The 22,545-nt window shown below is 42.3% G+C and overlaps 2 protein-coding genes across 8 annotated transcripts in view; one reads left to right on the top strand and one right to left on the bottom strand.

Annotated features, from left to right (window-relative positions):
• Window positions 1–22,545, bottom strand: part of PTPN5 (protein tyrosine phosphatase non-receptor type 5) — a 307,304-nt gene that overhangs the window by 126,770 nt on the left and 157,989 nt on the right. The window lies entirely within an intron of this gene.
• The window catches only part of PTPRJ (protein tyrosine phosphatase receptor type J), a 71,424-nt gene continuing 61,304 nt past the window's right edge, over window positions 12,426–22,545 (top strand). For 3 of the 7 annotated variants that reach the window (XM_061380474.1, XM_061380471.1, XM_061380468.1), the window contains exon 1: window positions 12,426–12,620. In XM_061380474.1, coding sequence (XP_061236458.1) covers window positions 12,573–12,620 — 48 coding nt within the window. In that variant the 5' untranslated portion in view covers window positions 12,426–12,572. The remainder of the gene's footprint in view (window positions 12,621–22,545) is intronic. The other 4 variants (XM_061380472.1, XM_061380467.1, XM_061380473.1 and 1 more) reach the window with 2 other exon arrangements.

Here is a 22,545-nt window from a genome sequence, read left to right as displayed (position 1 = left end):
GTGTCATGCTTAGACTTATTAGGGAATACTTATTTTTTTGTACTGGATTTGCACCTGAGGTTCTGCCTCCTGTAAGACATCTGCAGGTATAGATCAAGGAAGAGAAAGGTGAAATACTTCCTAAAGAGTTATCTTTGGAGCCTGGGAAAGGTTACAATACATGAGATGCTTCTATGCCTGTGCCATCAGTAAGCACACTGCCATGTAACTAAAAAGTAGTTCTTCTGAAGTTCAGGCAAATCTGCCATTAGCCATATTGAATATGAAGAAGAGTAAATGCTGAAGAAGGGAATAAAAGACAGCAGACATATATATCCACTAACCTTCCTTCTCAATTAGTTTCAGGTGTGCCCACTTTTGCCACTTGTAGGCAACTGGGTGGGGCTGGTGTCTTTTGGCAGTACCCAAGGGTTTGCATAGTACCAGTTCCTTATTTGCTCTACTCTCACAAGCTCCCATGGAACATTTATCTATTACAACTCAGGAGATTTCTTCAGCACTTAAATGTCTCCTGCAGTGTGACGTAGCTCTAAGAATCTCCCTATAGCAATTTGCTAAGGTATGTGAGATAATTCTGCTTATGAGCTAGCCCAGGGGTTTGTAAAAGAGGTGAGAGGACAGCACAGTCTTTCCAGCATCCTGCTCTAGTTGGAGGGAGACTTCTGTGGTCTGTTATGAAGTGCTGGTCACTCACATTTTGCTTTTCCTGTTGGAAGACATAGATCTGGCAAACCGCCAGCAAGCTATTTCTGGAAAACTACTTGCCCAATAATTAAAAGCACCTGGGCATAATTTCCTTGTCCAAACAGCACTGTCTGGCCAGGCCAGGCCTGTAGGGTCAAAGATTCAGACATTAAATGGCTTTAGCAGTGGCAGGAACGTAGGAATTCAAGGTGCTTCTTCTTTACCTTATGCATCTTGAATGTCCATTTGCAATCCAAGGTAAAGATGATAAAGGACTGAATGACAATCCATGGCCTCTAAAATGTCACAAGCTCCTTAAAAGACAGACTTTCATTCTGGCTCTGCCAGGTGTTCAGAGATCACTAGACAAACTTAAAAATCATGTATTCTTGCCCTCCCCCTCACAAACAACAATGACAAAAAAAACCCAACCCAAAACCAAAACAAAAAACCCCAAACGAAACAACCCAGCCCTTCTGGGTTATGCTCCTTTAGGAGGCTCTTGGATCATGTTTCCAGGCTTAATCCTGCAGTCAGGAGGGATCCAATCATATTTAATTTTCAAGAAAAGCTGTGAGTCTTTCCTGCTTGTGATGCAAACGTAGGGCCGTCTGCAAGGAGAAAACCAATGCCGTGAGGTTGACAGTCAAACTGTTAAAGGTGGTGGTGCTGCACTTAAAGCAAAATTAAATCAGGTAAATTTAAATTACTACAATTATTTATAGTTGGATGGAAGCAAGATCAGACTTTGCATTTCATTTAGGCAGCTTCTACTTTCTTACTAGCTTTACTGGCCGAGAGTTGTCTCTTAGAAAATAGTGTCTAACTGATAATTGTCTGGGGAGGGAATGGGGACTGGCAGGGCATCCTGAGAGAAAGGTTATCTGTTGGCTAACAGCTGTCTTCCAGCTTATTCTGCCAGAGGACAGATGAGGCAGTAAAGCTTGCATGGCTAAAGCGTGTTTTGTAGTTAGTGGGATACCACGAAGGAATACAGGCCACATGAGTTACAGAATTAATAGGTTATATATAGCAGTCTTTGCTGTCCAGAAAAAGAGGGCTGAGGAACAAAGGGAGAGAAATTAGGGAATCTACTTGTCAAATACCCTCTAGAAAGTAGTAGCACCACTACTGATAGCTAAATAAATTTCTCATGTCTTCTGTTTTTCTCCTGTAGCTACTCTTTTTCTTTTGCCTATTTATGCCTTAAGCTTCATCTCAGTCTGTGCTTGTATAGTGTCCCAAACTCCAGTAAAACACACCATAAAGCACAGTTCCTATAAGAAAAGGAAAAACTACTGCACCAAACTAAGTAGAATATTTACCTTCCTATCTTAAATTCAGTAAGGAAAAATCTAAATGATCTGTCTTAACTATAAGGCTAGTTTAGGAAATCAAAACATTCAATAAGCATATAGACAGCAATCAAAATTAATCCTTGTGTATTCAAGACTTGGATAAGTTAAAGCCTGAGGACCCCTTCAGAAGGAAAAAAGCAAATAGAAGTTTTGATAATTAAGCAGAATAACTTAGTTACTGAGATGAACACATTTGTGGTTTTAACTTTAGACAAAGAATTGTTGCATCCTTGAGTTAGATACTTCCTATAGAATCAGAACTAATAGACTAGGTAAGACTGGTGCTGGGACAAATAATTAAAAAAAGGATTGTGTTTACTTCACAAACCCATATACTAATAATAAAGGCAAGATCGAGTTCTAAAAAAGAAACATAATCAGTTTTTTTCCCCTAGATTAATTAAGTATGCTGGATATAGGAAATGAATTAATTGTGCAAATGCTCCATTCTGATTCCCTCTGATAATCGCTAAGAAGCACAAGCACATTTTCCATTATCTCCTGTTTTTCTGAGCTGCAGGGATTATAAACCTCTCAAAAGGACATACCACCTTGAAACTACAAGACACCCACCTGCCTGTGACCCAGGAGAGGCTGGTCAAATTCCTGTGATAGATAGGCATGGCGAGTATTCTCGTGACAATGATTTTTCCCGTGTCAGTTGCTGAGTGTTTCAGAGTGCGTTAGAGCAAGGAAGCCAGTGACTGGAAGTGAAGAGATTAGTCCTAGCAGAAATCCTCAGCACTGTCTGATTTGTGGAATATGACAGTAGTCTGCCAGAAAATCCATGCAATGTGTTTATGACCACTTCTGCAGTGCTTGCAGCCACAGACTGAGTCCTACCTCTACTCAGGCTGATGGTGCAACAGCAGCAATGCCCCCTCAGCCAGAAAAAATCCCCTAGTTTTATGTCTTTTCCTGCTTTTGAGTTGCTGCTTTCATGGTGGTGTTCTGAATTGTTTGGTTTGTTCCTGATCAGCTGCTTTCAAATCTTTATTTCCTGGTTTTGGTATCACTTGGCAGTATGAGTTTTGTGGAGAAATAAGCCAGTAATTTTCTGCCATGCCCTTGATATGCTTCCCCCTCACCCTATTCTCTAATGGTTTTCTCTCTCCCTGGCCACTGTTAAGTTGCTTCTTGCCAAAAATGCATGTTTTTACAGTGACACAGTTAATTTAAGTAGCTGTACTGCTGTAGGACCATATATAGTATATACTTGAAAGGAGTTACGTGCTTAATCTACCAACTAGCAACAGAAGTGACAGGTACAGCTCCTTAGCCCATCAATTATGGGGGCTAAAAATGAGAACAAGCCCACATCACCTTGGCAGAGAATATAGTCTGTAGAGCCACAGCCTTTCTGTGCTCACTCGCTTTGGAGTTACCCTACTCTGCAGCAATTCAAGTATAGGAAGTAACAAATGATTGCTTGTTTTCATATCCTGCAAAGCTCCTGCAACAGCATGAATCTGTTTATATGTGCTTTGAGAAGTTCAGGATATTTAGGAAAATGGAAGTTTTCCATTTTAAAAGAACAGATTATTTTAACTTTTTAAGCTGTCAGCTGTAAAATTAACTTGAACTATTGCTGGTGAGCACCTATTGAAGCAGGTTGGATCTAAAACATCAGTTTTAAAAGTGCTCTATACTCCACACAAGGTTTATTGTTAGTTGTTGATGTGGCTTCCTTGCCATTTGGATTCTTGTTTTCATGGGGAACAGAAGTCTGTTTGGAGCAACCTGTTGTTTAACTGAGGAATTGCAGGTGGAAGCACCACACATGGAAACTATTAATCCAAAAAGCAGTCTGCTGGAGTATCATTTTTGTTCTTATGCAAGTGGATAGTATTAGAATATAGAGGAAGAGCAATAGGAATACTTCATTATTTGATTTGTAGCTTATGAATTCATTTACTAGATTTCAGTGAGCACAAGAGCTTTTCCCCGTACCTTCAGGAAGCTGTATAGCACTGACTGTTCAAGAGATAGGTAGCAGGAAGTTTGGGGTTTTGGTTTTGTTGTTTTGGGGTCTTTTGTTTGGTTTTTTTTTTTTTTTTAATAGTTATCTATAAAGATGCTATTGAAAACCAGAACCTGGTATTTTTGAAAAGGATGTATGGAAGCCAGGCAATCAGCTGTCACTGAGAGTTAAAAGGCCAGCATAAGAATTTGGCCAGCTAAGCCTCAGCATGTTTTAAAGGATGTTTAGGGCTGTGGTGCCACAGTAAATAGCAGGTTGTTGTGAAAACATCATTTCCAGTCAGACAGGACAAGTAAATGAACAAAGATCAGAGCACATCACCAGGCATTAGAATTGCAAGTGCAGGGATGTAAATTCAGAGCCAGGGAGTTCAGCCATGCTAGCTGGAATGTGAATTGATAATTCTTTGATGTCAGCTTTTGTTTTCTTCCCAGGCAGATGTCTTCCTAGCCTTCAATTGCTAGGTGTTACTGCCAAGGTGCTTGAAACCATCCCAATTTAACCACAGCAGTTTGAGCACAGTAAATAGGACCTGAGAGGAGATCCAGGATACCTTGCTGACCTTGGTCTCTAAGTGGTGGATATGATTCAATCTCACCTCTTACTTTTTGCTTCCTGACATTATTTGCATACCTTTGTAAAAAGCAAGAGACATTTAGCTTAAAGCAGGTATTTGTGCAGGAGAATACTGGTTATATGTAAAACAGGGCAGTTATTATTGTTCAAATAACTGCTTCTCCCACTTTATTACAATACTGCCAAATGTAGATTACTATGAAGACAGTCTATGCATCAGTACCATGTGTGAAATTAATACAAGATGTCTCTACATCACCTTTAGGGGCAATCTCTGCACTGGAGCAAGACTTAAATGGCCCTGAAGACTCTCATTACTTTCCTAGGATGTCCATAAATGGTCCTTTTCTCATATAGTTGACGTGTATCATGCTTGGGAGACACCTGTAGTTTTGCATTGTTTCTCCATATTATTATTTATATTCCTTGGGGAGGATAAGCAAATTACATTATAAAAGCCCAGCATTCAAGCTGTACCCACTCCCCAATTCGCAATGTCAGAAGAAAGGCAAAAGGAGGCCTTGTCATTTTGAGAAAAATTTCCACATATTTAATTTTAACCTTTTAATGTGCTCCTTCTTTAATGGGTATCTGCCACTTCGGGATTTGAGTGGTCTTCTGTGACTCTAGAAAAGACAATCCTCTGATGGGGAAATTTTGTTGCTCTTAAAGTATCAGCAGTTTTGCAAGTGCTGTCACAGAACCTTTCTTTTGCTGATAAGTTTCTTAAGGTGTCAGTTCTTACAGGTGGCACGATGTGTTGTAGGAGATCATGGTAGATGGGACTTCTGTACAATGTAAGTTGTCCAGCCACTCCCTTTTTTGCTGCCCTTGACAGAGGTCCCCAGTCATAAACACACCTGCTAGTTTACATTAGGCAGGTGATTCCATTCATTCATTAGAGCAGACTCAGCTATTGTAACGTTTTGTAGTACAAGTCAGAAATTAGCTTGGTGTTATTTCATTTTGATTATATGGTTTAATTTTGGAGACTTAAATAGTAATTGAAAGTGATTCCACTGAAGTTTTATATGCTGAATACCATCTATGCATTTCTGTTGTGAGCAGGGAGACGAGAACAAAAAAATTGGCAGATGGAAGGAAATCTTTCTGCCAGCTACACAGGCTGCCAGTTTCTGGTATTTCCCAGAATTCTGCCAGTCACTGCTTCCTCTTGCTCTATGTGCCACTGCAGACCTTTCTCCTGAGTGGGGCAGCTGACCTATGGCTGTGCCCTTTGGTAATCTCTACAGAGACTGCCTGTCATGAACACTGTCTTCCTCCTGTCCTTTTTACAGGTCTGAGTAAAACTCTGATGTATATTTATTGTGCTAGAGCCCTTTCCAACCCAGGAAATAACTCCTTGCAGAAGCCTAGTGATTACATAGCACTTTGCATTTGTGAGACAAGCTATAGGACCATGACCTCTTCCTTGCTCTCACCGAAACAGAGGCCATTTGTTGCAGTGTAGATGACCTGTTTAAAAGGCTGGTGTCTGTCTGAACTTGAGTCACTTACAGAAATGTTCTGTTGCATTGGAAGTAGCCCAGGTGCTGCAAATGCTTTGAAGTGTGCTAGTCTGTGGGGTTTTAGTGCATATTTTCCCTTCAATTATTATGTAAAAGATACCCTTCCACCCACCTGCCTTCCCACACAGAGGAAACCGGCCACTGAATGAATGTAGTAGATTGAAAGTGTTACCAACCTCCACAAATAATTTTCAGTTTCAGCAAGACTTCAAAGTACAGTAAGTTGAGTAAGAAACCCCTCAAAAGCTTGTTTTCAATTTGTTCTCTCTGCTAGCCCCCACCACAACAAAAACTGTCATTTTTTTCCTCCTCAGTCAAAATAAAACCATCCCAAACCCAGCCTAACCAGAACTCAACTTAGCTTTCCTCTTCTTTTTGAAAGTGGTATGTTTTCTTTGAATATCCTGTCTGCTCATGTTTTAACCTCCATCTGAAAGATAACTCTGCCAGCAGCTCAATACACCTTTAATTCCTTCTGAGGAACACTAGAGAGGGGGGAAAAACCAAACCAAACCAAAATGCTACTGTTTAGGAGTTAAAATACTACACAGCAGTTCCCAGCCAGTGTCTCCTGCAGCTACAGGCTGTGGGGAGCTTGTACCGGCAGAGCCACATCCAACATCTGTAACCTTTCTGCATCACTTCTAGTGGTAGAACTCTCCACAGATGCAGTATTTAGCCACTTTCTGCTTTTTCACCAAACTGCTACAGAGGCTGGTGTAGTGTTTGTTGTAAGTTGCTCAATTTCTGCCTGCAGATTGACACCACCAGAAAGGTGCTCAGCACTCATGAAGGCATTCATCCCTATAACCTTTCCCTGAGTGTAACATCTTTCCCATCGACTGCTCTGCTCTCAAGGAGGATTTCCAATTTAATGTCCAGTATTTTTCATGTCCTTGATGAGCTCAGGTGAACCTGAACTAAGAATATAAGAAACAAGATCTATTTATACCGATTTGTGTTGTCACTACTTTTGTGTATATGTTAAAAAAAAAAAAATCTCTTCTACTATCAGGCCTTTCAGTCAATCTTTTTAATTTCAAGGTTAATTAAAAGTAGTAGAACTGTGTTTGTTCCTGGAACAACACTGTACGTTGTGTTCATATACAATTTAGTTTATTCTCTCCTTGTTCCTCTGTTGCAATGTAAAAGGGACTTGTAGTTCTACTTTTTAAGTTGTTCCCAAGAGGCTCACCTCTGAGTTCAGCAGTACATGGAAACCTGAAGGACCCTTTTGGGACTGGAAGAAGTGATGTAAATAAGAGCCAGACCAATGTCAACCAAAAAGAGCACTTTGGGTTTACATAACTTCAGGGCGTGGAGAAATGATGTACAGGACGGAAGTCCATTTGTCATTTTGAGTGGGTCACATAGATCCCATCTTGTCTGAATCTGAGGACTTACAATGGCAAGCAAAACTACACAGTGCTTTTTGAACCTCAGTCTGAAATGATAATACAGAGTGCTTACTCTCTTATGAGTGATAGTAGTAACATATACTTTCCTTGCCACTTTACCTGTTTTACTGAAACAGCAAGCTAATGCTAGCAAATTTGTTTCTTGCTATATGCTGATACAGTACTTTGCACAGTGAGGCTGTGTTTTGGGCCTTGTTACTGTAAGCAGCTAAGAAATGCCCTACTTGGTCGGACCAATGATGAATCCACTAAACCCAGTATCCTGCTCCCAGCAGTGACATTATGAGATTCTGTTTAGGAAGAGCAAACAAGCCTGACTACTGTCTGAGATCCATTCCCATCATCCAGAGTCATCCCTGTTTAGGGATGTTACAGATTCATCTCTGCCTTTTCTCTCTTCCTGGACATGCTGTGAATTTGTCTACCCTCTGTCTATTGCTCATACCGTCTGCCTTTAAAATCTGCTGTGCCTACATACTCCACAAGTTCATTACCTGTATAAGTAAGCACTTTCTTGTATCAGTTAAACAAATCTCTTGTTAGTGTTAGTGATCCCTAGTTTTAGGTGGGATTTAGTGAACAAGTTTTTAATTCAATCAATTCCAGGTAGCCTCCTTGCTCAATTGAAACATCTCAGCTTTTTAAAGTCTCCCCTGGTAAGAGAGCTGCACCACCATCCACATCCTTTTGACTTCTTGGTACCTTCCCTCAGTCCATTGTGTCCTTGCAATGCTAAGAGCAGAGTGGCACACATTAGGACATGGGTGCACCTGGGTTCTAGGCATTGGCAAAATGATGCTGTCTGCATTGTTCTCAAACCCCTTCCTGATGATGCTCAACAATTTGATGCCTCTTTTGGCTGACACTGCTCATTGAGCTGCTGAATGAAACTGTGAATAACTAATGAGAATATACTATTGTGATCAAGGCTGGCTGTGGTATACAGTTAAATATAGTCATAATGATTTCTTTTTTTTTTTTTTTTTAGAAACTGTATTTAATTACCAGTCTCAGTGAAAGAAAAATATTCTTAGCCGGGGCAACTGCTCCAAATTGAATGGATTTGGGTCAGTATATGTTTGAAGTCTTCCCTTTCTCTCTGCATAGATCATTAGCAGTATATACCTTACTGTATAAAATGGGAGCACCCATAAAGTAATGTGTCTGCACATTCTTCCTGTGTTTGTGTGCAAGAGACCAAGGTGATTTTTAAACTTAGGTCTCTTGTTCAAGAACTTGATTATAAGAATGAGGAAACACTTTTTTCTGACTCTTCCTTTTTAAGAGGTTTTATGACTCAGATGCACAAATTAACTTCCAGATGAAAGTATAGAAGAAGCTTTAGCCCAGGAGCAACACTTACCTGGGTTTATAATCCTGTCACACGTAGAGCTTTAATAAAGGCTGTAGCATAAACAAAACTTACTTATAGAAACAATTAGGCAAAAGCAGTTATAATTCAGGGAATTTTCAGCAGATTAGTAACAAGCTGTGAAGATCCTGTGGCCTGAAATGCAACCTTGAACCTCTAATTCCTAGGAAATTATTTGTGTTGTGATGGTTATTGCTGCTGAAAAATTAACACCTGGAAGACTTTAAAAAAATTTGGCTTTTAATTTCTCTTTTCTATTTTCAGCATGTGAAGGCTCTGATTCTGGTATGAATCATTGTTCTTTGCCATCCAGCTCTTCCCTGAGGTCTGCATGGCTAGCAGTCAACCAGAGCATGCTACAAAGGGCAGGGGCATTGATCCAAGGAAGCAGTCAGGTACACATGTGATTCTTTCTTCACAGAGCTCTCAAAATCTAATCAAAAAAGCTTTTTGGAACATTCCTCCAAGAGTTTTAAACATTCTGGAGAAGACAAACATTCCATCAGAACCTGAACGTACAAAAAAAATTTGATTGCTACTAGGTTGTTGGTTTCTTTTTTTTTTTTCCGATGAATCAAATGGAAGTCACAGTTCTGTGTTATGTTACAAAATAGCTACACTTTTTAGTGCTCTGTGTTTCTTGGCACTTTTTTCTCTTTTTGTGACCATCCTCTTCAGCATATCTGAGCTTATTCATGTATCCATGAATCTTGGTAGCTCACTCATTCAGTGCAGACACAGCTATGTCCCTGATACAAGCATACTTCCTGCACCCAAGAAACATCTCTGGAAAGGAGTTAGTCCTTTCCTTGAGGTCTGGTGATAGTCAGAGATGCACCCTAAACCAGTAACAAACCTGGTCTCATTCTGCGAGTTTAACCTACTATGTATAAATCTTACTGGTGACTGGCAGTAGTTATGGTTATAATTAAAGATATGTGTTAAGGTCATTTTATACTACAGTCCTAGAAATACTCTCTATAGATATTTCTGCAAGCAACTGTAATGTAGTCCTCTACTATTTTGGATACTCCAGAAATGACACTGTCTCCCAGAACTTTGTAGGTCTCCTGGTTCAAGTACTTGACGTATGAGTAGTTTTGAGGACTCAGCCACAAAGTGTTGTCTGAGAAAGTAGTAAATTGCAGATTCCATGTAGCTTGTATGTGAAAAGCCCCACCAGCTATATCAGATCCAGACAGACATGGTGTGGTGAAAGAACTTCAGCTTCTTGAAATATTGGTGTAGCTGCTCAGTTCCCCTCTGGAGCAAGGAATTAACATAGCCTGAGAAAACACAGTGCCCTTGCTTCTAAGCTGGGTCATGTGCCATATTAAGGAAAGAAGAATGAGTGAACATCAGAGTCCAGGGACATAGAGTTTGAGGATGGCAACATCAGCTTGGCGATACTTACAAATTTCAACAGGTCAGAAAGGTCAGAACCCCACTTTCTGGCTGTCTCAATGCATTTTTTTATTTATTATTTATTTATTTATTTATTTTTAGTCTTCTCTCTCAGGGCTGGCTGCCATCACTGCTTAAATCACTGGAGAGATTCACACTGAATTTCAGAGGTAACTGGAGTAGTTACTAGGTTGTTGTACTGGAAAGGCATGCAATTAAAAAAGCCATGTTGTTCTCACTGAGTTGGAGCCAAGGATGACCAAGTATGATTGCTCAAGTGCAGCTGTGCAGTGCAACCCTGATCTTCCACCACAAAGGTGGTTGGTTGTATTTTAGATGCAAGTGAATCCCTGCCTGGCCAGAAGCTGCAGTTTGGCAACTTCGACCCACTGGGCTCTGTCCAGGTACAAGGAGCTGCAACAAGGAATTTTTTTTTCTTAAGAGTCAGAGCTGTAATTTCTGAATGGTAGGGTTTGTTCTGCAGAAGGTGCCTCAGCATAACAACTTCACTGCAGCCAGTGAGACTTCTGGCATGTGTGGTTTACCAGGAGAAGCCTGGTAAACCTGAAAAAATAATTCTCGGGTGCTTTGTGCTAAATGGAAAGTGTAGAAAAGGTGAGTTTATTAGTGGGGTTTTTATAGTGCTTATTTCCTTATTTGAATGCTCCCTAACACTGTAAAAGTACTTTTCTGAAATAATTATTCCTACAAATCCTACTGATACGAAGCGGTGCTCCCACGCTGTTTATCTAACTCCAAATGTAAGTCCTGTTTTCCTAAGCAGCAAGGTATGTGCATGACTTTACAGAACCGTGGAATAGTTTCGGTTGGAAGGGACCTTTAAAGGTCATCTAGTCCAACCTCCCTGCAATGAACAGGGACATCTTCAACTAGAGCAGGTTGCTCAGGGCACCGTCCAATCTCACCCTGAATGTTTCCAGGGACTGGGCATCTACCATCTCTCTGGGAAAACTGTGTCAGTGTTTTACCAACCTCATTGTAAAAATTTCTTCCTTACGTCTAGTCTGAATCTGCCCTGTTTCAGCTTAAAACCGTTATCCCTTTCCCTATCATAACAGCCCTCCGCTAAAAAGTCTGTCACTGTCTTTCTTAAAAGCTCTCTTTGAGTATTGAAAGGCCACAATAAAGTTTCCCTGGAGCCTTCTTGAGGCTGAACAACGCCAATGCCCATATTCTTGTGAGTCTTCCCATGAACTCCTGTGGAAATAGTTGCTTCCTTAATGCTATGCATATGTTTTGAGGGCTCAGGAAAGACAGGGAAATTACAAACATGTGAGCTCAAAACTCTTGAGAAAAATAAGACCGCCAGTGTTTCCATAATTAAAGATATGCTATGTAAGCTGCCCGTGTTTCTCCTTTTCCCTTATCCAAGATGAATGAAATGTGAAACAGGGCATTATCCTGGGAATTAAGGTTATAAAAGTGGTTGCATTTCATGCTGTCATGTCCTTTTTGATGACATTGACAAAACATGTCTAAACCAGTGCCCGGAGAGGGACAGAACTTTTTGGGGCGACTGCCTAGGGGTGATGAATGGCGCAATAAGCGGAGCTACTCAGTGCCCCTCACCCGCCCGGGCCCCCGAGGGGCCGTGTGGGGCCGCGGCAGCTCTCCCCTCTCGCCAGCGGAGTGGAGGGTGGTAGAGGACCCCGAGGCCGGGATTTACTTCATTTTACCCCCGGCTGCTTATCGCTCATCCCTGAGCGCCACCCCAATGCCGGGGCGGGCGGTGGCGCACGTCCCACAGCGCCGCTTCCCCACAGGGTGTGCAGGAAGGCCGGGAAACTTTCGGAGGGAGCCGCTTTCTCGCCTAGCCCTGCGGGAGGAGATGTCAGATGCCGAGAGGGAGGGGTGAAGGCGGGGAAGCAAGCGCCAGCCGCAACCCACCCCCGCCCGGGCAAGACGGCCATTTATGCCCTGGGCGAAAGGCTGCCGTGAGTGGCGGCGGAGGGACGTGACCATCCCGGCCCTCCGCAGGCGGCCGTGCGGCTCGCCCCTCGCTCCGGCCCGCGCAGGGCTTTCCCCTCAGAGGCGGCTCTAAGGCACGCGCCTTTCCCGTCAGGGAGCGCTAGAGGGAGCGGCGGGAGACTGAGGCGCCACTGCCGCCTGTGAGGGCGGTGAAGGGGTGGGACGCCGGGCGGTGCGGGGCGCGCAGCCCGGCCATGTCTCCGCTGGAGACGGCGTAGGGCTGAGCGGCCGTGCGCGCAGCGGGGAGCGCTCTCCGCCACCATGAGGCGGCTGCTGCCCCTGCCCTGCCTGCTGCTGCTGCTGGCCGAGGTGAGACCGCGGTGCGGGTGGCGGCGTGGGGCACGGGAGGCGGGGGTTCTGCTGTGCCGCGGCTGCTGGCTGCCGCACCTGCCCTCGCTGGGAGCTGCCCCGGCAGCGGTGCCCGCTGCTCTGCGGGTAGGTATGCAGCCGATGGGGCACATGTGTGGCCGTGCTCGGGCTTTGTCCCGCAGCGGAGTTGCCCCTGCCGCCCTGGCACAGAAGGGGAGGCGGAGGGTGCTGCGGCGTGGCCCGGTGGAGGCGGCGCTCACCTGGGGCGGGCCGCCGGCGGGATCCCCGCGGCCTCGGCCTCTCCCGGCGCTGTGCGCCTGCCGTTCGGGTCTGAGCCCCGCCTGGCAGCAGCGTGGGGCGACCGCTGGCCGGCACCGCTGGGGATGTGGTGAGGGTACGGCCCTGTGGTACAGCCGTGTGGCTCCTTTCGTGGCGCGGGGCTGCCCCCGTTGTTTACGTCGCTGAAAGCTGCCTTAGGTAGAGCCGGGACGGCTCCTGTCTTTCTCACTGATTATTGTAGCCTGCATTCGTCGTGTCGCTGCTGATTAATTAGTAATACGTTATTTGTACATTGCCCGTGCTGGTGGTGCACATCACACGTTGGGATACAGCCTTCAGGAGCCGTGTGGAGTTTTCAGGGGAAAATCCCACCGTGGTGCAGAGAGAGCAGATCTGGGGATATAGGGCTGCAGGTCATCAGGAGGCCTCTGCCATCACACTTTGTTTCAAGCCTTTCTCTGTGCCTGCCCGAGTGTGTTGCAGATAGTCTTCCAAGAACACCTTTGAGTGATGTAAATCAGAATCATTTGCCAGGTGACCTACTCATCACATGCTAGCATAGACTTTCACCCCAAGTTTCTCTCTGCTGATACCTTTCTCATATTCCTGTAGGAAGGTTTTGTTAGTGCTGTGAACTCTAATGTTTTGGGGCTTGCTGAACTTTAGTTTTCAGATGGACCTGCTTGGCCTCTCTGTCTCAATGGTTTCCACTACAGAAAGAAGCATGGGCATGTTTTGATATGGACCAACGTGTTCAGTAATCTGCAGGAGTAACAGCTCCTCCTGCCAGTGTTTCCATCCCACCCTTAGAGCTGCAGAGCAGAACTATACCACTCTCCTAGATTTTTAACTATTCTTTTCCTTATCTTGCATTGCAGTCAGCTTGTGATTACAGCTAATGGCTACTCTAAACCTTTGGTTCCTCTTCCTTTTATGTCTCATTCAGTTTGGGGTACCTTGCAATGTTTTGCCATCCCATCTCTGTTGTTGTACCAAGCCTAGGTTTAAAAATCTCTTCTGAGTAAGAAGTAAGACTGACTCAGGGATCAAAGTATTCCAGCATTTTGGAAAAGCTTAGGGAAGGCCTGGATTGTTCTTGGGTATAGCCTTGCAGACTTGTCCAGGCAACAGGAACCTTATGTGGTGGAAGCAGAGGAGCCTTTGTATGAGGATTATGAGGATTTGCCAGCCATGACCTCTACTGTTTTTAGTTTTTCTTCTCAAGCAGGGTATGAAATCTTGTGGCATAGTGATCTACCTGTCCTCTAAGACTGGCTCATAATTGGTGTGATGTATGATTAATAATAATAATAAAGTTAGACCCTCTCCTCATTTGCATATTATTTATGTATTCACCATCTTGGGACCCAGCTGTGCATCCCACTGGCTCCCTGTGGAGCCCTAGAGTAGTAGGTCCTGTCATCTACTGATAATATCAGAGTTCCCATCAACATGCTACAGCACACAAGTCAGATCTGCTAGCGTTGGTGTGGCTCAGAATTTTACATGGGAGCTCCCCAGTTCATGGTGTCATGGACTGAAAATTTGGAAGACTACAGTATTTGATAGCCTCAGTTGTGACTTAAGGTGTGCTTCTCTATGTGAAGGCTGGTGCAAGGAGGTACTAGTTCACAAGACCTCTTAACTGGTGCTGATCAGCACCTTGTGGAGTTTTGAACATTAGGAGCACTTCATCTCTACAGAGAGAGGGTGGGGGGAGGAAGGCCCCATAGGAGCTTTTTTCTTAGAGGAATAGGACATAAACCAAGTTATCGCTGGTGGTGTGATTCTGCAAATTATCCATTCATTTGAAAACACTTGTTGTGTTCACTTATGTGAGAAAATTGTGGGGTTTTTATATAGCTCATTAAGGTCAGCAGTAGGGATGCAGAATAAAGCCTTGCTTGGAGGGAATGTCTGCTCTAAGAACAAAAGCCTTGTCACCTGTTCCAAGTAGTGTTCATGTGGTCTTGCCCTCTGAAAATGAGGATGGTCTCTAATAGGGAACAGTTTTGCTCTGTGGTGGGTTCTTTGCTCACATTAAGGCAGATGTGAAATTTTGCCACTGTAGCTCATGGTGTGGCATGCATGCAGGTATGGGACACAGACTGGGAATATCTGGTGATGTATTTAGTTGATGTAAGATGCCAGCAGCTGACAAGACTGTCTGGCATGTGTCATGATCTGGACTTCATGCATTACCAGTAAGACTTCTTGCCTCTTGTCTATGATCTCCCTGCTAGCTCATGAGAGAAAACGCAGCAGGGTGGGTGGAAGTGGCTCTTGGCTGGATCTGGCCTCCACCTTGCCCTTCCAATGATTGTGGAGTTGGTAAAAGGAGAGTGTTTCTAACACAGGTGGCATTGTTGGCCTGAACACACACAAGGGCTGGGAAGCATCCCAAGCTGTGGAACGGCTGTGTCATGGCAGCTCCCGAGTGGTGTGACAGGCATATGATCTTTCTGTGGTGTTCTTTACTCAAAGATAAGCATCTTCCTTATTTTTAATGAATTACAGCGTAGTGGGCAAGGTTGGAGTTGTTAAAAAACAAACCTTGCTCTGTGTTTTTTTGTGGGAGCTAATGAGTTGAGGATGATTATATTAGTGATGTGACAACATAACATCTACTATGCAAGGGGTTTGGTCCTTACAGTTGTAAATGCCTTTTATGTGGACCTAGTAGGTTGTTCTTACAGCTTATTCTGTGCACAGAACTCATACTGATACTGTGAAAGTCAGTTTTATAGGGTTATGACTTAACTACTGAACCAGATTTCCAGCTGAAGAGTTTAAATGAAGCATCATCATATCTGAAATGAGAGCTTGCCATATATATATTTTGCATGTCAGTTAATTTCTGCTATATACTGGTCACTGTTAATCATCCTCGTTGATTCTTCTCTTGTATGGTACTCCAAATTTTCATTTGTGAAATTATTCAGGGTGATCTTTAGCACATGAAAGAAAAAAAATAAAGTTTTAAGTACCATTTGGCAAATACCTTCACTGATCTGGAGACCTGAGCAAGCTTGGACTTAGGTAGCATAGACCACAAGGAGAAGCTGTGGCTGTGGACTGTTTGCTTGTGTCAGAGGAGCTTAGAAATATACTTTGACCTGTCAGGACAAGTTATTTTTCTGTGATGACTGACAGTTGATGCTGAAATGAAAAGGCTTTTGTTTTTGTTTAAAGCTGTAACACAGGTTACTTTCATGTGCACAACAGGAACACCTTCTGCCATACTCAATAGATGCTTTGTTTCAATGTGACATGGATGCGCGTAGCGCTTCCTTAGCTGCATAGGCCAACTGCACATTCCAGCACATTCAGATGGTTTCCAATACTTTGATTTTAGTCTTCAGCAAGCAACACACAACAAAATATCTTCTTCTGTATGTTTGAGATCAGTATTCAGGCCCACAGTGGAAATGTTGTCTGTGCAAACAGCCCCGCTATTATTAGTACTTCCTCAATTATGTGAGCTACATGCACGTCTTTGTTGAGGATTTTCATGGCATGTACATTTTTTTTTGTTGGAGTTTTTAAATATGAGAGAGAGAAATTGCTACTGTTCTAAAAAAATCTTTGGTTGTTTATTGCTTAGGGCATAATCCATATAATTTTAATTTATGTATTTCCTTCTTCCTACTAGAATTACAATGTATCATAGAGCAAGTGTTAGAGAGTGGTTGGGGACTGGGAATTTGATGTTTGTAGGTATGAAACCTGTATCATGTCATTAATTTGTTTTTTTTTTTGTTTGTTTGACTGATTGAAAGAAGATTCCTGATATGAGCAAAGGAGAGAGAAGCTGTTAAAACAGTCACTGGCTGCACGTGTGGTTGTTAGCCTGATGCCACTGCTTTTAGTTAGATTCCAAAATGTGAATGTAAATAGTATCTTGAGCATCATGAAAGGTTGCTGGAACTGTAGGAGGAGCTAGTTGAATTTTCTGTAGCAGAGAGGGCCTACTGCTTTGTAGAAAGGGGAGAGTGAAAGAGGACCATGCCTTAGATGGAACCATCAGTAAGAAATTAACTTTCAGCAGCAGATGACTGTGCAGGGGAGGACTTTAATTATGGGGGGTAAAAGACAACCAAGTGTAGGTGAGCATGTGTTAATATGAAACATTAGCAGCGTGTGGGGGGAAAGAGTGATCAGGCATGTGCAGGAAGAAAAGCGCAAAACAGATGCACTTCTCTGGAAGACTGCACCAAGGCTTTTCTCGAAGTGCTTTCCAGCTGTTCCCAAATGTATCTGCACATAAACAGGCCTCCCGGGGCTATTAATCCAAAATTCCAGGAGAAAAACCCAAGATTGAGTGGGAAGGGTATTTCTGTAATCCAGAAAATGGACATGTACATGTGGTCCAACCAGAACTGGATTGATAAACTTGTGGCCTTATTTAGTTATCTTCTATGCCATTCATGGTTACTTAGTGGAAAAGGCAGGGCAACAGAGTAATGTTCATGTCTTTCCATAAATGTTGTCATTATTTGGTGTGTCACTAAATGTATGATTACTTTCCTACCATTGCCAGGAAATTGAAGAATCCCTTGGTATTAGAAGCCACGCAGTCTAGCTATCAATCTTTTCCCTCCGTGATTTACCTGAAACACATAGGGCTGACATATAAAAGCTTCTTTTTCCACCTGTAGAAATGTAATGGGAGAAAAGGAAACTGTTTTTGACTGTGTTGCAGAATAGAGGAAATTGTACCTACAGCTACAAACAGGGGAAGAAATGATGTTGGTATCTGCTTTGGTACCAACCCTGTGGGGTTTGTAACTGATCTAGGCTTTAGGTGGTACTTCAGACCAAGTTGGTGTGTGTAGAGAAGGGGGCTAAGGCCTGTGTTTGATAAGAGTCCTAATTTGGAGGACAAGTGACCACTGGAAGGATTACCTTTAAGCTCTCCTAGCCAATTAGAAATCTCTTCTTCTCCAGTGCTACACATCTGCTTGTTCTTAACTTTCCTTTTCCTATTCTTCTCGTTCCTCCTGTTTGTTTGGTATGCTCTGGACTTTTCTCTTTTTTTTGTACAGTCTTAGGAAACCCAAACAAATAAAAGAAATACGTAGTATGTCTTTAGTGAGTTCCTAATGAATGCAAAATTCTTGTTGTGTACTGCATCTGGAGTTCTACTGTAAACTTTAGAGTGTGGGGTGGGTTAAATGTTGGGTGTTTATTGGAAAGACTTCCTGGTCTTTTGGGTGATTGGTTTGGCTTTGTGGTGATCAGGAAAATGTTTTGTACTGTAGTACTGCTTACTGTACACCATATGGGCCAGGGATTGAGGAATAATTTGTGTGAACTTCACCTCTTTCCCTTCTTGAAGGTAAGAAATTTCTGCTTCTGAGACTGCAAAAACATCAAGTGAAGACTTGAACGTCAGGTCTGGAGCTGTATTGTAAATTAGACTCTGTTGTGGCCTGGTAAGCAGATGCACTCTCTCAGCATATCCATGTTGGAGACTGTGGGTGTTTGAGAAAGGGTGAGGGTGACATCTCGCCTGGGCTCCGTGAATGGTCCAGAAGGTGCTGGTGCCCTCTCTCCTGTCACAGCCCAGGTGAGACAAGGGATTTAAGTGCCCGGGAGCTTTTCGTCGTTAGGATTTTACAATTTGTATCTAAAACACAGCTGGCTGTCATTAGGTGTATTCTCAGATTAATTCCTTACTTCCTTTTGGTAATATTTTGATAGAGTTTTTTTGTCTGCCAGCTTGTAAGAAGCTGGGTTTAACCTAGCTTGAATGGCAGTGCTCCCTAAAGAGGGGTTATTTGTGCAAATCAGCTTTGTAGAAGCCCAGCCTGTCCCTGGTCACGGAGATACTGTAGCTTGTGCACATGAATTCTGTCAGGGCATTTTCAGTAAGCTTCCTTGTTTATTTTGTTATATATACACATAGACTTGCCAGCAGTGACCTGTTATTTCTAATATCTGGTTTTGAGTCCTCATTTTCCAATTACAATTTCTACCAACTCTGTCCCTGGAAATAAGGAGAGTGGCATGCAATGGGCAGGTGGGTGCCCACCCAGAGTGTTGGCTCTGGAGTGCTGTACTGCCTCACGAGACAAGAGGATGCTGCAAAGGATGGTGAGCAGGTTGTGGCCAGAGAAAGGTGCAGCTTCGTTTTGGGGCAGGCCAATCTGCATATGCAGCAATGCACGCAACCATCTGCGATACTTGCAGGCTGTGAAAGCTTCCTGCTGCCTCCCTCTAGTGCTTGTTGTGTCTGCGATACCAGTAGTCCCTGCAGATAAATGGAGGTTGCCTCTTTTTGCTGCCTGTCCTCCCCAGGGCTTCCTCATGCCCGCAGAGGCGTAGCCAGCTGGTTCCCTCTGGTTTGTGTTTCGAAGTGGAGAGAGCAAGGAGGATGCTAGGGTGAGACCAAGGTACAGCTTTGGCTGCGGAAGAGAAGGCTGTCCACCGTTACTCTCTGGGAGGCAGGCGAAAGAAGTGCACATTAGTCGTTTCATTGTAGCAGAAAGTGGCACTGTAGAACCATCAAAAGATTTTGACTCAGCCCTGCCAGTGGTTTTATTAACAGTATTAGGCATGACATGGTTTCAGTGTATTTTTTAAACATTAAAATGCGACTTGTTCTGACAGATAGTGTGAAGGGAAAAAATGGGTGCCTGTAGCTGACATCAAATTTACATATGCAAAATTGTATTATGTTAATTAAGGGAGTTTAGGATTTTCCTCCTTTTGTGATCATGCTCAGTTATTTTCTCCAGTGCTGTGGAACTTTATATACCTATAAATGCTTCAAACTGAGGGGGAAATAAAATGAATGGTGATAATTTGGTAGGGTCCTTTTAGGTCATCAAATTTTGTTTTCTTTGATTATTTTTCTTCAGTGAAAGCAGATATGGGAATTCTAATGTAATCTTGGTGCCACAATCATCATAATCACCTATTGATAACCAAATTTGGATTTGGAGGAACTGACAGCTCATGGCTTTCCTGCTACATGAATTATGCTTTCTAATTCCAGTGTTCTTTCAGGCTTCTTGTAGGATCAACACTTCTAACACTAGGCTTAGATTTCAATACTTACTAAAATGTACTTGTTCTGGTCGATTCCAGTGTAATTTCATTTTTTCACAAAGTAGGCTGTGCCTGGTTAACTGAGGTCTTTGATGGCTTCACCTTCTATGGATTTATACTTTTTTTTGTACAGGGAAAATACAAGAAGCATAGACACAGTTTTGTTCCCACAGTCTTTTTAAATGTGTATCTTCAAGAAAACTAGAAATAAAAACCAAACCCAAAAGCAAGTTCTTTCTTCAGGGAAGTTCATTAACTTTAATACGGTTTGTGTAATTCTCTGAGAGGTATTCACCTTTAAGATCTAGTTCCTTGCAGCTGGGCATCAGGGAGGAATAAGCAGTTCAGCTTTGAGGTCAGGATATGGCCTTTTTAGCTGGCATACTGTGCAGTCACAGACACAAGCCTGATATTTTAAACTGGGAATTTCCAAGAGATGCATCTGACAGTTGAAGAAAAGAGGCTGACATACTCTCACATGAGTTAAAGGGGCAGCTTTAACATCTGCAGAATAAGAATACTTTCTTTTTTCAGTGTCTCTCTGCAGTTCAAAATCTTATTTCTGGAAATATTTCTGAGGTGGAAGAAAAAATGGAAAGATTTTTGTGAAAGTTTGTTTAGCTTTTTTTTTTTTTAAGTGACTAATAGACTAGCCAGTTGTTCTTCTAATGGACCTTGTACTAGTTTTAAAACTCTTCTTGCAACCAACTGAAAAAGTACACTGTGATACTATTAAATTGAACTTGAATGATCAATGATAAATTAAATGTATTGCCACACCCATGTTAAAATAATTGAAACCATCTCTTAAGTACATGCAAAACATTAGTAGATGTTGGTATTGTGAACATGTTAACTGAAATTCAATTTTAAGACATAATTATGGGAAAGGACAAGGCTGTAAAATCTGGAATTATGTCTGTTGGCCCATTGTTGTTTAATCTCCATAACAATGCAGGTAACTGCATGTATATAACAAGTCTCAACAGTGCTCTCCTTTGTCCCTATAAAAGGAAAGAAATCTTTCCTTTGTCTGTAACTTATCAAGGACTTGCATTTGGAGATGTTAAAACTTCTGGGAGATAGTAACAAATAAAAAAGCTAGCCAGGTAACAGAAGCAATTAATTATAAAAAAATTCTTTTATCTGTTGAATCCATTTGGAAACAGGTATATTTTCCATCTTAACAGTTACAGATTATATATTATTATAAAGTGTTCATCTGTTTCTTCATAAGACAACACCTTAATGGCCAATGTTGTCCAGCACCAAGTCAGTGCAGTTTTCTTCTTGTTTCTTTCTCCAGCTGTAATGATTTTTCGTTATGGCTAAAAGGGAGTTGATCTAAAATATAGATGTCTTAAGACAATGTAATTTTTTTACGTGGATTTGAGACTGTGTAATGAAAGTGTAATTGCCTTTGTTGTGAATGTGTGCTCAATTCTTCTGTAACATTCTAATTTCTGATCTCTGCTATACACTTGTGAAAAATCCACATTAAAGAAGCTAATAATTAGTGCTCTATGTTCATGAAATTGAAAGCTTAAAATATTTGAAAAAAGCAGATATATTCTCAACTAACTTTATAATCATATAACCTGCTTTAAAAAAAATAATCAAAACTAAATAATCCCCTAACCAGACATTATATGCTTTTGATGATTAAAGCATATAATTAGTTTATTGTAGTCTTTATTAAGCTAACTTTCTTTTTCTTTCTTGTCTGTAATGTTTTGCAAAGTACTGACAGTGCTGGTGAGAGAATATGTGATGAGCTCTAGCCAGCAGCAAATATTTGCAGGTAGATGCAATATCTGGAACAGCTGTAAGCGGTACTCATTTCCCAGTACTACAAGACAGGACTACGGTATGTGGTTTAACTGGTATTTGTTTAACTATCGTCTTTTGACTCAGTCTTCATACTTCTAAATGTATTTGTTCAACTGTGTCCTGATTCAGTGAGCAGAAGGCCAGAGCTGCTAAGTGGTGTGTACTTCTCCCTCTTCTCCACCCCAGCAATTTCCCAATAATGGAGCCTAGTTCTCTTTATGGTGAAGTTGGTGAGGATGTCTTCTAAGAGGTGCAAATAAAATGGTTCTCTTTTAAATTCTGAAAGTTTGAGCAGCCTACAAAAAAACCCCAAAACTAAACCTAAACCCAAACTTATTTCTCCTTTCTATTAACTTGCACTACTTTATTTTTCTGACTTGTAGGAAGGGACTGCTGTTTCTCCAGCAGCAGTTCTGGGTGATTCACAGAACAGCCCCTTGTTCCATCCTAGCAAATCCATTGCTTGCTTGCAATGCTGTTACTAGCCAAAAGGTCATTTCAGATAACCTCTGTGCCTCGTATGCCTATGTGCAAAATTCTGTGCAGTGCATTTATGGTTTGGCTTGTAAGCAGTGTGTGCAGTGATTCTCCCTATGCCTAAATTTTAAGGCTGACACAGTTGGTACTTTTTATTTATTTACCAGCTCCTCTTTGGGGTAAGAAGAATATTAAGTTGTAATGCTCAACTCTGCCAAAGTTGCTGCAAGTGATGTGAGTGTCCTGCACTCCTTTTCCTGCAAATTGTCTGCCTTCTCTTCTGAAT

Source organism: Neopsephotus bourkii, unplaced genomic scaffold, assembly GCF_033783945.1.
Source record: "Neopsephotus bourkii isolate Nb327-2 ecotype Australia unplaced genomic scaffold, CSIRO-AGI_Nbou_v1 NB_1792, whole genome shotgun sequence".
Taxonomy (NCBI): domain Eukaryota; kingdom Metazoa; phylum Chordata; class Aves; order Psittaciformes; family Psittacidae; genus Neopsephotus; species Neopsephotus bourkii.
Note: the sequence above shows the minus strand (reverse complement) of the source record. Positions and strands in the feature narration are given on the sequence as shown.